General features: G+C 46.3%; 2 protein-coding genes across 5 annotated transcripts in view; one reads left to right on the top strand and one right to left on the bottom strand.

The window, feature by feature from the left end:
• ACO2 (aconitase 2) overlaps nucleotides 1–6,912 on the bottom strand; it is a 36,657-nt gene extending 29,745 nt beyond the window's left edge. Inside the window, exon 1 of one of the 2 annotated variants that reach the window (XM_073327197.1) lies at nucleotides 6,839–6,912. In XM_073327197.1, coding sequence (XP_073183298.1) covers nucleotides 6,839–6,874 — 36 coding nt within the window. In that variant the 5' untranslated portion in view covers nucleotides 6,875–6,912. Of the gene's footprint in view, nucleotides 1–6,805 lie in introns of both variants that reach the window. The other variant, XM_073327196.1, reaches the window with a different exon arrangement.
• A 319-nt stretch (nucleotides 6,913–7,231) lies between these two features.
• On the top strand, nucleotides 7,232–14,723 carry PHF5A (PHD finger protein 5A). 3 transcript variants are annotated; one of them, XM_073327195.1, is made up of 4 exons: nucleotides 7,232–7,362; nucleotides 9,508–9,531; nucleotides 11,216–11,382; nucleotides 13,065–14,086. In XM_073327195.1, exons 1-4 carry the CDS (start codon nucleotides 7,311–7,313, stop codon nucleotides 13,107–13,109), a joined length of 288 nt encoding a protein of 95 aa, XP_073183296.1. In that variant the 5' UTR covers nucleotides 7,232–7,310; the 3' UTR covers nucleotides 13,110–14,086. The 3 variants fall into 3 exon arrangements, with proteins under 3 accessions (XP_073183296.1, XP_073183294.1, XP_073183293.1); XM_073327193.1 differs by lacking the exon at nucleotides 13,065–14,086 and adding an exon at nucleotides 11,472–13,058; XM_073327192.1 differs by having other exon boundaries at nucleotides 7,234–7,362; nucleotides 13,993–14,723.
• The last annotated feature ends 848 nt before the right edge of the window (nucleotides 14,724–15,571 follow it).

Here is a 15,571-nt window from a genome sequence, read left to right as displayed (position 1 = left end):
AGAGATAAAGAACGAATGTTGTTTGAATGCCAGCAAACATACACTGCAATGCTTTGTTCTACAATGATTCCCGAGTACGTGTTACTGGCCTGGAGTGGTAAAGTGTCCTACCATGAAGGACGCAATAAGGCTGCCCTCCCCAGAAACCTTTTGCAAAGGCTTTAGGACTACATCTAGGAGAACTGCAAATGCCAGGGCAAAGTAACCCTTTCACATGCTTGCTTTTAAACCATGTATAGTATTTTAAAAGGTACACCCACCAGAGGTCCCTTCTCCGCCTGCTGGGTCCAGGAGGCAGCCTTGGGTGGGTTCGGGGGGTACTGGCTCCAGGTCTAGGGTGAGAAACAGTTCCTGGCTGTCGGGAAAACCGGTTTCTCCGCTTGCTTGCTGTGAGCTATCATCTTCTTCGTCCCCAAAACCTGCTTCCGTATTGCCTCCATCTCCATTGAAGGAGTCAAACAACACGGCTGGGGTAGTGGTGGCTGAACCCCCTAAAATGGCATGCAGCTCATCATAGAAGCGGCATGTTTGGGGCTCTGACCCAGAGCGGCTGTTCGCCTCTCTGGTTTTCTGGTAGGCTTGCCTCAGCTCCTTCAGTTTCACGCGGCACTGCTTCGGGTCCCTGTTATGGCTTCTGTCCTTCATGCCATGGGAGATTTTCACAAAGGTTTTGGCATTTCGAAAACTGGAACGGAGTTCTGATAGCACGGATTCCTCTCCCCAAACAGCGATCAGATCCCATACCTCCCGTTCGGTCCATGCTGGAGCTCTTTTGCGATTCTGGGACTCCATCATGGTCACCTGTGCTGATGAGCTCTGCATGGTCACTTGCAGCTTGCCACGCTGGCCAAACAGGAAATGAGATTCAAAAGTTCGCGGTTCTTTTCCTGTCTACCTGGCCAGTGCATCTGAGTTGAGAGTGCTGTCCAGAGCGGTCATAATGGAGCACTCTGGGATAGCTCCCGGAGGCCAATACCATCGAATTGTGTCCACAGTACCCCAAATTCGAGCCGGCAACGTCGATTTAAGCGCTAATCCACTTGTCAGGGGTGGAGTAAGGAAATCGATTTTAAGAGCCCTTTAAGTCGAAATAAAGGGCTTCATTGTGTGGACGGGTGCAGGTTTACATCGATTTAACGCTGCTAAATTCGACCTAAAGTCCTAGTGTAGACCAGGGCTATGACTCACCAGGGGGGAGGAGAGAAATGGAAACATTTCAGAGATGAAAGTATTCCAGCCTGGGGAAGGTGCCAGTAAGACAAGGGAGAACAGGCTTCTAAGCCACTTCCATGTGGGCCATTTCTACACTCAGAACACTGTATAGTATGCTGGAATGCCTATATCAGCAAAGCAATCGTAGTGTGGATGCAGTAAATACTGACAAGCACAGCTTTGTTGGTATAGTTTATTCCACTCCCATCCCTAAGCAAAACAAGCTATACCAAGTAAAATTGGTGTTTTGCTACCACAACTGCATCTGCACTGGGGGCTTTTGCCATCAGAGCTGGGCTGGTCATGGATTCAGAACTCTTCACATCCTTAATCAACATAACAATGCTGGCAAAAGCCCCTAGTGTAGACATAACCTTAGGTTTTAGTAAAGACAAGAGACATACCCAAGAAGAGAAATGTGAACTATTTCATCTTTTCCACAGATGAAGATGATTAATGTGACAGTGCTGATTTTAAATTCACTTCTCCGAAAGTTTCTCCCTACTACTGTTACAACAATTAACAATTAATAAACTCAAAAGAGCGATTTAATAAAATGGTGACAGCTCACCTTAGAAGCGGGGGAACTGAGGCACAGGTTAAGTGACTTGCCCGAGGTTATGCAATGACACAGTAGGGACTAGTACACACATCCTTATCTTCTGGACTATACACTTCTAACAAGCAACACCTAAGATGAATATTTCTCTAATCTAGCAGTGGTTCTCTCTCCTATTTGCTTACTTTATACACAACTTGTTGTCCAATTCACTATCAGTTTCCTGTTTAGGTGGGTCTTTCACACAGAGGAAAAAAACACCTCACCCAGCCTTTGTACGCTCTTCAGCCTGACAGCCTTCACCTCAAAGACCCCAACCCGTCAGAAGCTCACGGGTCCTGCTAAAACCTAATGTGCCCCCCTCAAGGCTCGTGGCCCACCTCCTCCTCCTCCAATAAGCCTTTGGAAGTTTATATAGGGCCCCACTCCCACCTTCACACTCTGGTGGGACTTTGAGGCTTCTGAGCCCCATCTTGAGGGCTTGTGACCTTCCCTGACCCTTAGCATGTCCTTCAGTGCCCTGACAGCTTCCAACCCCACTCCCGCCTTGAGCTACCTTTGACATTCCAAGGTGCAATCTAGACCAGAGAGGGGCTGTGTCACCACTGCCCTGCAACCTGGGTGCTCACAACACTTTGCTGCTTTAGCTCCCAACCTTGGCTCTTTATAAGCAGCCAAACAGCATGCAGGTCACACCCTGAGCATCTGTGTATAACCAAAGTGCTCAGAGCAGCCGGACTAGCACAGCAGCCTGTCAGCAAACACCAGCCACACTCTGACTTCCAGACACCTTGGTTACAACTTGTAGGGTGACCCCAATACTTCCAGTCCTGGATTTTCCACCCAAAATGTGTATTCTGCACCGTCCAGCCCCCTCCTGAACAGTCCAGATATATTAGGTGTATTGCCCCTCTAAGGGGATCAGCACACAACAGTCTGCTACCTTAAATGGAGTTATCAAAAACAATTCACAAACACTGGATTAGTTTTAATTAAAGTAAAAAAAATTGTATTTAACCACAAAGAGAGAGATTTTAAGTGAGTAGAAGTAATAAGGCATTTTACTTGGAAATGTTTACAAGATAAAATGCTTTCTAAACTTGCACTAGACTTGGTTCAAAGTAAGGTCCCTTACCACATGTTTCCAGAACATAGCTGACCACATTCTTCAGGCTAGAATCTGCTCCCAAAGTCCAACAGCTGTTTCTTTTGTCTTCTTAGGTGAACAGAGAAATGGACAGGGAAAGAACTTGTGGGTTTTTTGCCCCTCACTTGTATTGGTCAGTTACCCTTTGAAATGCATTTTCCAGAGAGTGACCCCTAGATAAAAGTTCTTTCCAGCTAATGCAAGGAGACATGAAGTCGGGGGGGGGGGGGGGGGGGGGAGAGGTCTCATGCTGTAGTTAGCTAAAATGCCAGTCTGTCTGTTCCTGCCCCTTTTGCTTGCCAAAGAATGACCACTTGATAGGTGATGGCCTATCAGCTTTGATGACACTGGGTTAGGGTTGTCAACTTGTCCTTTGTCTTTGAGAAACAGGTTTACCCACTCCCCAGACTTGTCTGGTAAACACACTTCAGTCATTATTTCATATAACGTTGCTACAGACATTTTATCATGATATTATTGACCAGCAAGTTACTAGTTTTTAAATGATACTTTACAAGGCATATTTTGTACACAAATATTACTACAATAGCATGTAGGGTATGAATACAGGGGTGCATTTTATCACATACCTTCCCACCCGTCCTCCTAATAAGAATTGAGCAGCTTTATCTAGTGATCAGGGAAGGTCTCCCTTGAAATCATACACCCAACAGCCTTAGGAGGGGGTAACCAATGGTCCCTAAACCCAAACCCTGGGAACTTTAGGAGGCTTCACCACAGTTACCCAAAACAGTAGGCTTGCTAATACCTGAAGAGTTTAAGAGCTTATTTGCATGGGAAAATTGACTGGGATAAAACCTGGCCAACACCCAAAACTTAGGCTGACCTACCTAGATCACTTAGGCCTGTAAAAGACGGTGCACTCTGTGCAACGTAGTGATGTAGACCTAGCACCCAAGGAAGATGCAGCCAGGTCTATCAAAGAGTTCTTCCATCAACCCATCTACTGCCTCTAAGAGAGATGAATTAACTACATGGACTGAAAAAATCCCTTTGTCTATGTAGGAAGCATCTACACTACAGCAACACAGCTGTGCTGCAGTAGCATAGACATACTCTATGTACACATGGCATTATTCTGGGATAGCTACAGAACTTTGGATTCACACCCTACCTTATTCACAAATAACATCCCCATGTAGACAATTCTCAAAACTTGTAGGGAATGGGCCCCCACATGGTTTGCTGAGTCTTCTCCTCTCATGTATTTAATGTTTAGACTCTAAACTTTAGAGCATCAGGACTCGCTTTGTCCAGACCTCAGGAGCACAGTGCAATTTCCACTCTAGTTTAGCTCTGGCAAATAGAGTTCCCCCTTGCAGTTTCAATTCTTTACTTCATCCTAAAATTGTTGTACAGAATTGCCATATGCTGTTCTAACGTGGCAGATATTTTGGTGCTGCCGTGGTTGGTGAAGTGATACTTATATACGTCCTTCACTGTCTGTGTAATGCTATATATATATGCAAAAATTCCTTCTTGTCACCGACAGTGCTTAACCAGAAGCATATCCGATTACTAGGGCTCCATGTGTGTCACAGAGGTCGTAGAAGTTACAGATTCCATGACTTTCTGTGACCTCTGTGACTTCTGCAGGGGCCAGTGTAGCCAACTACGAGGCCAGCTGCTCAGGTGACCCCAAGGACAGCCACATTGGCCAGCCGCTAGCGGGGCCTGCAGTCAGCTGCTGCTCAGGCACACCCAGGCAGCTAGCACCAGGGACCGCCTGAGGGGCAACGGGAGTAGCTGCTTCCCTAAGTGGCCAGTGCAGCCGCTGCCAGTGGCCCCTGGCTGTTGGTGCCATAGCTGGCCACACCCCCACAGCAGCAGCCTCCCTGGGATGCCCTCCCCAGAAGCAGCAGCCACCGCCACCCCGGAACACATCCCCAGCAGTGACCCCCTTAATATTTAGTCAGGGGTATTTATAGTATAAGTCATGGACAGGTCACGGGCAGTGAATTTTTATTTACTGCCTGTGACCCGTACATGACTATTACTAAAAATAGCCGACTAAATCGTAGCCTTACTGATTACCTTTAGATTTGTTAGTATAATTCATATTCATTATAACTATTCAGCCTTTTTAAAGAAATCTAGTTTAAGCATCAGACTAGATAGCCTCTGGGAAATAGTGAATTCCACAGATCCAATACATTATGTGCTAAGTATTTCCTTGTATTTCTTCTAAACTGACCTGCCATTCATTCCATCAGTTGACTCCTTGTTCTCACATGATGGATCAGTTCCTTATTTTTGTGCTGCCCTATTTTCTACAGTAAGAGCAATTCTTCCAGTTTTATGGAAGTAGTCATGTCCATAGAAGCATTTTAATCAGTTAAATTAGTTATTGCAGTTAAAAAAGGTTACAAAGGTTACTGAAGCAACATTTCAAATAATTTGATATATTATAAATTAAATTGCAGCTAAGACCCTTTACATTTTAAGCATAAAATTAATATACTCTTCTACAGTACCTCCACCGAAGATTAAACACTTACAAATATATAGTGAATTAAGATGACACCACACTTGAGAAATACTATGGGTAAGTTAATACTATTTTACAGATTAGGAAACTGAAGCAAAGTAGTAAAAAAATGTTAGGGAATGTCATAGATAAAGTCTATGGCAAAGCTGGGAACATAATTTAGATCTCCTGACTCCCAGTTCCATGCTTTAAACGAGGAGCACGATTTTCCATGAACATTTTCCTTTTAAAAGAGAAAGCTATACCCATATACATGTCCGCAACTTAACAATGAGAACCTCTAGAGTTCTTCAAGTACAGATTTAGACACAAAAATATGCCTGAACTACAAGAATCAGACTGTGCTGAAGTTATGTTGCAAGTCCGTATGAGTTTTAGAGATCATTACAGATGGGGCATCTCTTCTAAAGAGTGTAAATTTATTCAAGTTCTAGTTGGCTAGAACTTGGATGGGAAGGTGGATCTCTTTCTCTCCTCACTATGTCTCATTGCAGACCCCCTGTAATTACTGTATTTAGACCTAAGCATGAACATACGCATTTTCCACTCAAAGTCTTGTATGCTAATACTCCAGTGGCAACTGGTGATTTTTGAGAACTGGTAAACAGAAGTGTCAAGAGGTAGAGTCCACTAGAGTTGGTTTACATATACAGTGAAATAAAATACAACTTTTATTGATGTATCTCACAAAATGGGAGAAACAAAGCAACAAAACTTAACCTGAGAAAAAAACATGATCACTTTTATTTCTAACAAGTCAATGCAGGTGCACAGTGGCACCCACCCACCAGCTCTTGGCACAGACTGCAGCACAAATAACCTCCTCATGGCATCCCCAGAGGCCCAGGCCAGAGTGGAGCCCTAGTTAGGATGCGGGGGGGGGGGGGGGGGGTGAAGTTGGTTTAGTCACAGGCGGGAAGTTTAAATTTGACACACAGACTGCAGAGCACCCGGCCCGGTTCTCCCAGGGAGGGGAGAACTGAGGCCAGCACAGACAGGACCTGGCTCGCTAGCAGCAGGTTTGCGAGCTCTGCGGTCAGCCCCCGAGGGGCTCGGCCCGACTCCTGTTCCCTCTGGGCCCCACCTCGCCGTTCACCTTGTCCTCACCTTGAGGAGACGCCACCGCCCGGCGCCCCCCGGCCGTGCGGAGGGAGCTTAGCCGGGGTGTCAGCTCCAGACAGCGGAGCCTGGGGCTGCCCCCACCCTACGGGGACCCCGCTCCCCAGTCACTATGGAAACAGGGCCTGGGCAGGCGCGAGGGACACGCTGACCTACAGGGAGAACGAGGACGGCCCAGCCTCAAACCGACACCCCAAGCCTCCCAGCTGCACCCGGGTCCCCACCGCCACAGGCCGCCCAACAGCAGCCGGCTCCCCACCGCCACAGGCCGCTCGCCGCGAAGCGCTGTCACCTGCAGGCGAGTCACCAGGACACAGTACGGCGCCATTTTGTTCACTGACAAAGATGATGTCGCATTCCAATTACGTCACGCGCCGCCTTTAAACAGTTTCATAAAGTGGGCGTGGCCTCTATGGCGAAAAGGCGGGGCCAAGCCCTGGAGAGGGCGGGACTCCGGCGACCGACTGAGCGTAGAGAAGGAGAGTGGGTGGGGTTTGCAGGTCCTGGAAGGAAAGTATCCTAAGCAGTGGGGACACGATATCCGGCCTAACAGAGGGGACTCTGGGGCGGGCTCGGGGGAGCAAGTCGTGGTTGATGGGTGCTTTATGGACGAGGCTGTGCAGTGATTTAGCGTTTGTCATTGGGAAGCTCTGGCAGTTTTGTGGGAGAAGATCACGTGGACCCTGCCAGGACCTGGGGGTGAGAGGTCAAGGGTGAAAGGGCTCAACGTCGCCCGCACGACACGACTCGTGCGGTGATGAGAAATGGCCAAACATCATCCGGACTTGATCTTCTGCCGCAAGCAGGCGGGAGTGGGTGAGACCTGGATGCCCTGGTTCCCGCTCTGCCGCGTCCGTGGGGCGGGGGATCCCAAGACTGTCCAGGGTCACCGCGGCCCCCGCGTGGGGAGGGGCGGAGCGCAGCGCAGCGCCCCACGCACCCTATCCCAGCGGGGGGGGAGGGGCACTTTGGCGGGCGGGCGGGCACGTGAGCAGCGCGGGGCACCAGTGCCGGGGAGAGGGGCCCGGGGCACCAGTTGGGAGTGGCACCCATGCGGGGGGAGGGGCACGTTGGCAGTGTGGTACCAAGATGGGTTTGGGAGTCAGAGGGCCCCAAGTCCTGTTTCTGGCTCTGCGACAGACTGGCTGTGTAAGCCTGGGAGGAATGTTTCTTGCTCCCCTCCCCGCTTTATGAAGTGCTTTCCGCCTGGGAGGTGCCCTGTCCGTGCTGGGGGTTGTTACTAACGTTGGGGTGGCTGCCACAAAAACGCATCCAAAACACTTTTCAGAAATAGCCTTGTCCTCCCATTTACCCCAGTCACCTGCCCTTCTCCAGGTAGCCCAGGGCTCTTGGCCTTGTGCCTCACCTGTGTGCTCCTGCATGCATGCTGTGTTCCCATATAACCTAACACCTTGCTGTGTGTGGCTGCCAACTTGTGACCTACAAAGAACATAAGGGTCTATTATTGTAATTCTGTCTTTGCAGATTGTTTTTTACATTCGTTGCCTCTTAAATGGCCAGATGGAGTTTAAACTGCCCTGTTGGTTTTAAATACTTTTAATTGCACCTCAGTTATTAGAAAAATGAATATAATATCTACGTACTCAACAGACTAGTTTATATGCTTAAGCAGTCATAGTTGCTCACTTTAGTGACCAAATATCTTTGCTTTTTACTCCTATTATCCTGGCAGTGCCAACACAGCCAAGAGAACAAATGGGAGAGTATTTTGGTTTTCTCATTATGACAACTGCTGATTTCTTTCCAATTGTAGGGCCAAGTTCTGTCCTCAGTTAACTGTGCGGTAGATGTAACTGAGGACAGAAGTTGGTTTGCTAAATCTATATAGTGGTGATGGGGCATGAGAGACAAAGAGACTAGCTTGATTCTTGGATCCAGAGCTGACTGGCTCAGAAAAAAAAATAATTTGCTTGCAAGTGCAAATTTGAATTGTTCTCATTGAGACAAGGGAAACATGGAAACCTGGGTGCTGTTTTCAGAGAATCACTTTTCAGAGTAGAACTGTACCTTTATGGTGAGAGGCCTAACTCTAGCTGAGACTTACTCTTCCAGCCTGGTGGGTATCTATCTGTTCACTGGTGACTGAGTCTTTGCTGTGGTGGTCACTGGGACATTACAACTCTCTATAGCTTGATACTTACCGTAGTCATCTATTAGTGAGACAAAGTGAGTGAGAGATCTTTTTTTGGACCAAATTCTGTTGGTTAGAGAGAGAAGCTTTTGAGCTTCAGAGCTCCGCTTAAGGAGAAGAGCTCTCACCAACAGAAGTTGGTCCAGTAAAAGACATTACCTCACCCACCTTGTCTCTCTAATATCCTGGGACCAACATGGATACTGTTACAAGAATACTGCATACATTCATCTACGGTATTATTTATTTAATATTGTTTTGAAATCTTATAGACAAATGGTAATACTTTTTTCAGTTAATTCAAATAACACCCTGAACATAACCTGAATATGCTAGTAGCCTTCAGAACCAAACATAGACTTAAACAAAATATTTGAAAATAATTTCCTCTCTCAAAACCTCATCCAGCTCCCACTAATGCAATGGAAAATTTCTGCCATGGCCTGTGTATAGGGCTCTGTTATTTCCTTGCTGTTGCTAATACCTGAAGCAGCGTAGTGAATGCAGCACTGTGCTGGAAGTGTGAGTGGTGCCATTGAATGCTGCATGGGAAACACTAAACTCTAAACTCTGGTCTTGGCAAATGTATGTCCAGAAGGATGCTTACTGTTTACTGTTAAAATGTATGTATTTGCTATGTTAAGGCTGCCGTTGTATTTTGTTAAATTAGTTTAGATTTTAAACAGATTTAAAAAAAAACACATTAATTCATTTTTAAATCGGAGGTCACCTATTTAAAACAAAAGTTTTATTTAAACCAAAAGTCTCTCTGTCAAAAATAATTCTTTTTTCTGCTTTACTTATTGTAGCTATTGGAAGACTGTGTGAAAAATGTAAGTATAATATCTGCATGGGGTGTTTTGTGAGAGCATTGTCATGTGGTTAGAGTACACAGCTGGGATTTAGCCTGGATTTTGTTTCCAGTTGTGCCACTGATTTTTTTTGTGTAAGCTTGGACAAATCACTCTTTGAAATGGGAAAACCCATGTGGGTGTTGTGAGGTTAAGTTGATGAATATGTGGAAAGCACTTTGAGAGGCTTCTGTGGAAGATGCCATACAAGCACAGAGTATTACGGTATGTCTCATGGAAAAGGTACAGGGAGAGGGTCCTACCTGTGGATAAAAAAACAGGTTTGTGGCCAGAGTTTAGGGAACTGGGTTTGTACTGATCAGTTCATCATGATCCACTTGTATTGGAAAAAGATAACTTGGTAATTTAAAAGAGGAAAAAATCCATTTTCCAAAAATGCCTATTGCACAATTTGATAAAGGCTCAAGTCATAATCCTGAGTGTGGGAAATACACAGCAAAAATTATCTGAAACTAGGACATATGAAGAGACACAGAACTAAATACATTCTTCTCCTACTATAAAAGAGGCAACGTGGGAGAATGAGAGGGTATGATCAGTCCTTTCATGGGCACAGTATAAATGAAATAAGGGTGTTGGCCTGTGTCTCAGAAAATAGTGGGAAAAGGAGCAGAGGAGGGAGAAATTTAGTCTGACATTAGGGAAGCATTTTAAGAGTATATGGCCGGTGGAATAGATTCCATAGGAAGTAGTTGAAGCCTCATCGCTACAGAGATAAGAATCTTTAGTTGGGGTAGGGATTAGATGACTCAGGCTTCATATACCCTTTTCAGCTCTAGGTCATTGATTTGGGTATAGTCCAGGACACTACAGACTGTCACTGGCATCTGATGGCCTATGTGAAATGAGTTGTTAGGTTTTACTCAATTCTTTGTGAGGTTTCCACATCACAGAAATTGTTGTGGCTGTCTACACAAATTCACCCTCTTTTTGGCCTTCTCAGAAGTCAAGGATCAAATAGGTAATGAAGACTGAACCTCCCCTTTCATCCTTTGGAGGTCATACTTCAGTCTCATGTTTATGTAGTGGTGTGTGAGAAGCTTGCACTGCTGTTGCCCATAGAATCATAGAATATCAGGGTTGGAAGGGACCTCAGGAGGTCATCTAGTCCAACCCCCTGCTCAAAGCAGGACCAATCCCCAATTTTTGCCCCAGATCCCTAAATGGCCCCCTCAAGGATTGAACTCACAACCCTGGGTTTAGCAGGCCAATGCTCAAACCACTGAGCTATCCCTCCCCCCCATGTTCTACCTGTTCTGTAGTTAGAGACTGTCTGGTGCTGTCAGTTCAGCAACTTCTCACAAGTGCTAAATTTTGTCAAAAAGTTTTAACGACACAGTGGTGGGATGATGTAATGAAGAGTTTTGTAAAATGTTGGCTGATCAGAGCATTGGCCCTCATCTGTGGTTCTGATTGCAAAGCAAAAAGAATTGAAAATGAAGTTTTGAAAGATACTGGCTCTTCTACTTGCTCATTCACTTCAGAGAAGTAAAATGGCTTTCATATATCAGCGAGATGGAATTTCCCAGCTCAGTCCCACTATTTTAGGGTGTATAGGGGAGTTGTTTGGGTAGGGAGCTATCCCCTCTCTGTGGGAATGGTGGAGAAGGAAATTCTTTAGCTGAGTACTGTGCTCTATTTGTAGGTGATGGTAAATGCGTGATCTGTGACTCATATGTGCGACCCTGCACACTTGTGCGCATATGTGATGAGTGTAACTATGGGTCGTACCAAGGGCGCTGTGTGATCTGCGGAGGTCCAGGAGTCTCTGATGCCTATTACTGCAAGGAGTGCACCATCCAGGAGAAGGATGTAAGTTGGATGCAGTGCCTCAAGGTTGTCTTTCTGTCTCTTGTTGAACAGATGTGGTCTTTATTTAACAGTCATGCTTATCTTTAAAGGCAGCCGTGGTTTTGTGGAATGAGCATGGAGCTGTGACTTGGCGCACCTGAACTCTAGTACCAATGCTGCCAGTAGCTTGCTATGTCACCATGAGGAAGTCACTTCACCTCTCTTCCATGCATCTGGGGATAGTGGTGCTTACCCACCTTTGTAAAATGCTGTGAGATCTACAAATAAGCCCTGTGATATTTCTCTCGTGCCTTTCATCCCAAAGGATTGGAAAATACCTTACAAACCACACGTATGTGGTTCACTTCATCCACCCATTGCCTGTAGCATTATCACTTAAGATGTTACCTTACCAGGTCTCACAAGCTAAGCTTTATCAGGGTCGGGCCACTAGCTTAGAAATGCTCAGATGCTGCAAAAGCATGGGACTACTCCAGTCAGCACTGAATCAATGGCCCTGTGTGCGCGTGGTGCTGTAGGACATCCAGTCCTGCTGGTGTTTTCCTCTCGGTTAGATGGAAAACAAAAGTCATGGGCCACTTGTAGCCATTAAAATCCCATGGGGTTTTTTATAAGAATATGGGTTATGACTCTGGTGTCCTGATCAAATTCCAACTCAGGTAATTGCACTCTACAGACCTAAAACTCCCTTTCCCATTTTATTTGGATATGAATTTTTCACTGCTGTGGGGTTTTATGTACTGTTGGCGAACATATTCCAACCTAGAAGTGGCCTCTTTCCAGTGGTCCTGTTCCGTTATGTTTCTGTAGCAGGATCCTATAGTGATTAATGACAGTGGAGTGAGAGTGATCTCTGCACAAAGAAACACAGCCACCTTTGAGGTGAAATATGGCAGTATAACCATGTACAGCAGCACTACACGCAGTTAGAGCAGGATGTGAAGAATACCACCTCCAAATGAAACGGCAGGTGGAACTTAAAGAGATGGAATGAAGTGATTAAAGGTGGACACCCATTTCCTGTGGAAATGTGTCTTGAGAGGGTTTTTTAAATGAACACAAATGATCAGGACCACATTACTGCTTCTATAGACAGAGCTCAGTGTCTGAAGCTTTAACACTCCCTTAGTTTAGTCAGATGAGTTAATCTTGCTTTCCCAAATGCTCTACATTCAGCCCCAGACAGAGTCAGGAGGAACGTATTTCCATTAGAATGTGAAGCAAGAAAGCAAAAAATGGATGAAATGAGCTGGAGGGAATATCCTCCATGTAAAGGGGCAAAGGTGCCTGGTTCCTGTTTCGTGGGGGACGCTGGTTCCACTCATGCCCCATTTGGGGCTACAGGTCATGCCATGTCATCCTGGAGAGCTGTGGGTTGCAGGGAGGGTTTCTTTCTTGGGGCTAGAGGTATGCGCATGTGCCAAATCCTTTTGAGGGGGTAGAGGAATGAACGGAAGCCTGTAATGAAGCTGCCAGGTTTATCACAGATGCTCTGAATTGTGGGAGGAAAGGTTTGGAAGGGCCCCACCTAGGAGGTTCAAAGTGAAACCACAAGACAAGAGCTAGAGGCTGGTTGGTGTAGGCATATATGTGGGTGTGGTGGGTAGGGAAAGGAGAGACTTATTTAATTTTTTCCCCTCTTCTATCTCTGCCATCCTGCCCACCTCATCTCTTCAAAACAGCAAGTTTTGGTGCCGCAGCTTGGGTGTGGTCTCTGCAGTGGATGACATCTGCCCAAAGGCTTTCTCATCTAATCCACTCAGGCTTACGCAACAACCAGGGACACATGTTCCAGTGCCCACTGGGCCCCTCAGCACAGCGCAGCTGCCAACTCCAGCAATAGGATTTTGCCCTCGAGGCGCACAGATGCCAGGCTGAGTGATCCATGGGCAAACGTTCTCTGGCGTGCACATGCACATGTCCATTTCCCATTATTTGTATTTAAATTTTTCCATCTCCCATAACTCACAGCTGCACTCTTGATTTATTCTCCCTAACCTGCTCCTCTCATGTCTGGCTTTCCCTCCAGCTGGTGGACTGGGATATGGAGGCCTTCTCACATACGCTTGCTATGAGTATCCCTGCACCTGCAAAATGACAATGTGACCTTTACAGTGAATCAAGTTCTATTCTGATGTGTCTAAAGTGTGGGGTATCTGGGAGTTGCTTTGGCTGTGGGAACTGAGGGCACAAGGAATACTTGTTGACACCTAATGGAAGTGGGTTCCTCTTGCCTCAGTGTGGGGAAAGGTTGTTCCCCTTGCCCCCATAAGTCATGTGTATCCTAGCTTAGAAGGATCCAGTCTTGGGGCACTGTACATCTCTTTCATTAAACTGATTATGTTATTCAAACTGTTCTTCATGCTCCCCTAAAGAAGAGAAGGCCCTAGTTAGTGTTAGCAAGGCTTCCCTCCTCCCCTCCACTTCCTCAGTTTTGATGGCTGGAGCCAATGGAGTAGAAGGGAAGTTTGCCTGCATGGGTGTTTCCAGGAGGTGTTTTTTGGAGTGGAAGATAGTGGTCACTCTTCATACCCTACTCGGGCCTACATGACTGGACTGTTCTGCTTGCTGTAGCTCTAACTGTGTCCTCTTCTCTCTGTATGTTTCCAGAGGGATGGCTGCCCTAAGATCGTCAATCTGGGCAGTTCCAAGACGGATCTCTTTTACGAGCGCAAGAAGTACGGCTTCAAGAAGAGGTGATCCACCCTTGGTGCTGCTATGCCCGCTGCAGGGTTGGGGAAAGGGTCTTAAAGCATCTCTGGACTTCACTGTTATTGAGAACCAATTAATCTTCTCTAAAGTCTTACAAGTTAAATTATGTGTGAGGGGTGGAAGAAGAAACAAAATTGACTGGGGATTGGAACCTGATAGCTGAGTACTGCAGATGGCAAAAGTAGGCTACTGATTCTTGCCTTCTCTCAAGCGTGGCTAGTGTCTGCCACACAGCTCTGCAAAATGCCTGGTGGGCAAGCACTTACATTCTAAGGGGATCTGCTCTGCTATCAAGGTGTAGCACTGCTTTTACACGTCTTGTCCCCTTTCTGGAATTGGGGGGTCACCTGCAGTTCTCCTTTCTGTGCACTCCCTCTCCGTTGTTAAGAAGTCTTCTCCCCTGGCCACACCCCCAAAGTCTGAAGAATGGGTTCAGACTGCTGACCCACTGAAACTCTCTATGTATTGTTATGCAGGGAGGCTAGCATGCTCATGGCTGATGCCCTTTTCATATGAGCACAACCATTACATGTCCCTATGTTTTCTTCAACTGATTAACCGAAGGCCCTTTCTGTAACTATCTCTGCAAAATGTACACCAATAAAGTTTTTTTCCTTTTTCTAAAAGAAGGGTTTCTCTCTAGTTCACCCCACCCGTAGTCCTCCCGGAGTTTCCTTTTGTCAGGTGATTGGGACACTAAGAACTTAGGAGTTGCCAAACTAAAAATGAACAATGAGCCGTCTGTTCTCTGACAGTGGCCTGTCATGGCTAACCTGACCTCTCTGTGAGATGCTTTGGGGAAGGACCGCTGCTTGCTTTCTCACCCCAGTCATTGATAATTTTATGTCCCGAAGCAGAGTGTGGCTCGCTTTGTGTAACCCTTGCCTTTGCTAATGTGTCTGGATGTTGTTTCACCATGCAAACATCCAATCCCTTTCTAAAAACCTCCTGAAGTATTGGACTCTATCCCTGCTGCAGGAATTTAGAGCCTTCTGTGCTGTAGCTGGAAACCAGCTATTCTATTCCAGACGAATAGCCATATACTGAAAACTAGAGCCTGCTTGTTTGCTGAACATCAGCAGAGGCTGTGGACTCCCAGCTGCTCAGCACAGATCTGGGGAAGGAAATACAGATCATGTACGCATTGTACACACCTCCTTCCCCTTCCCTACTGACTAGGAGCTTGCAAAGCAGGTGTTAACTTTTAAGGAGCTGCTTTTGTGAGCAGGAGGGGCAGCGAGAAACTAAACTGGATTTGGGGTACTGTAGAATTCCCACTTGTGGTCTAGAGTCCCAACAAAGATGCAGTTTGGGATGCAGTATTCATGTCTGAGCCTGTTGGCATAACTAGAAGTATCATCCAGGCAGGGATTGCTATAGAGAGACGAGGAATATCCCTTCCTTTTCCCCCATACAGCTGTGCATGCTGTTTCCTCATCACTCCCAGGCTTGCTACTGCTGTAGGGAATCAAGGGCT

The sequence above is a fragment of the Lepidochelys kempii genome, chromosome 1, assembly GCF_965140265.1.
Source record: "Lepidochelys kempii isolate rLepKem1 chromosome 1, rLepKem1.hap2, whole genome shotgun sequence".
Taxonomy (NCBI): Eukaryota; Metazoa; Chordata; order Testudines; family Cheloniidae; genus Lepidochelys; species Lepidochelys kempii.
Note: the sequence above shows the minus strand (reverse complement) of the source record. Positions and strands in the feature narration are given on the sequence as shown.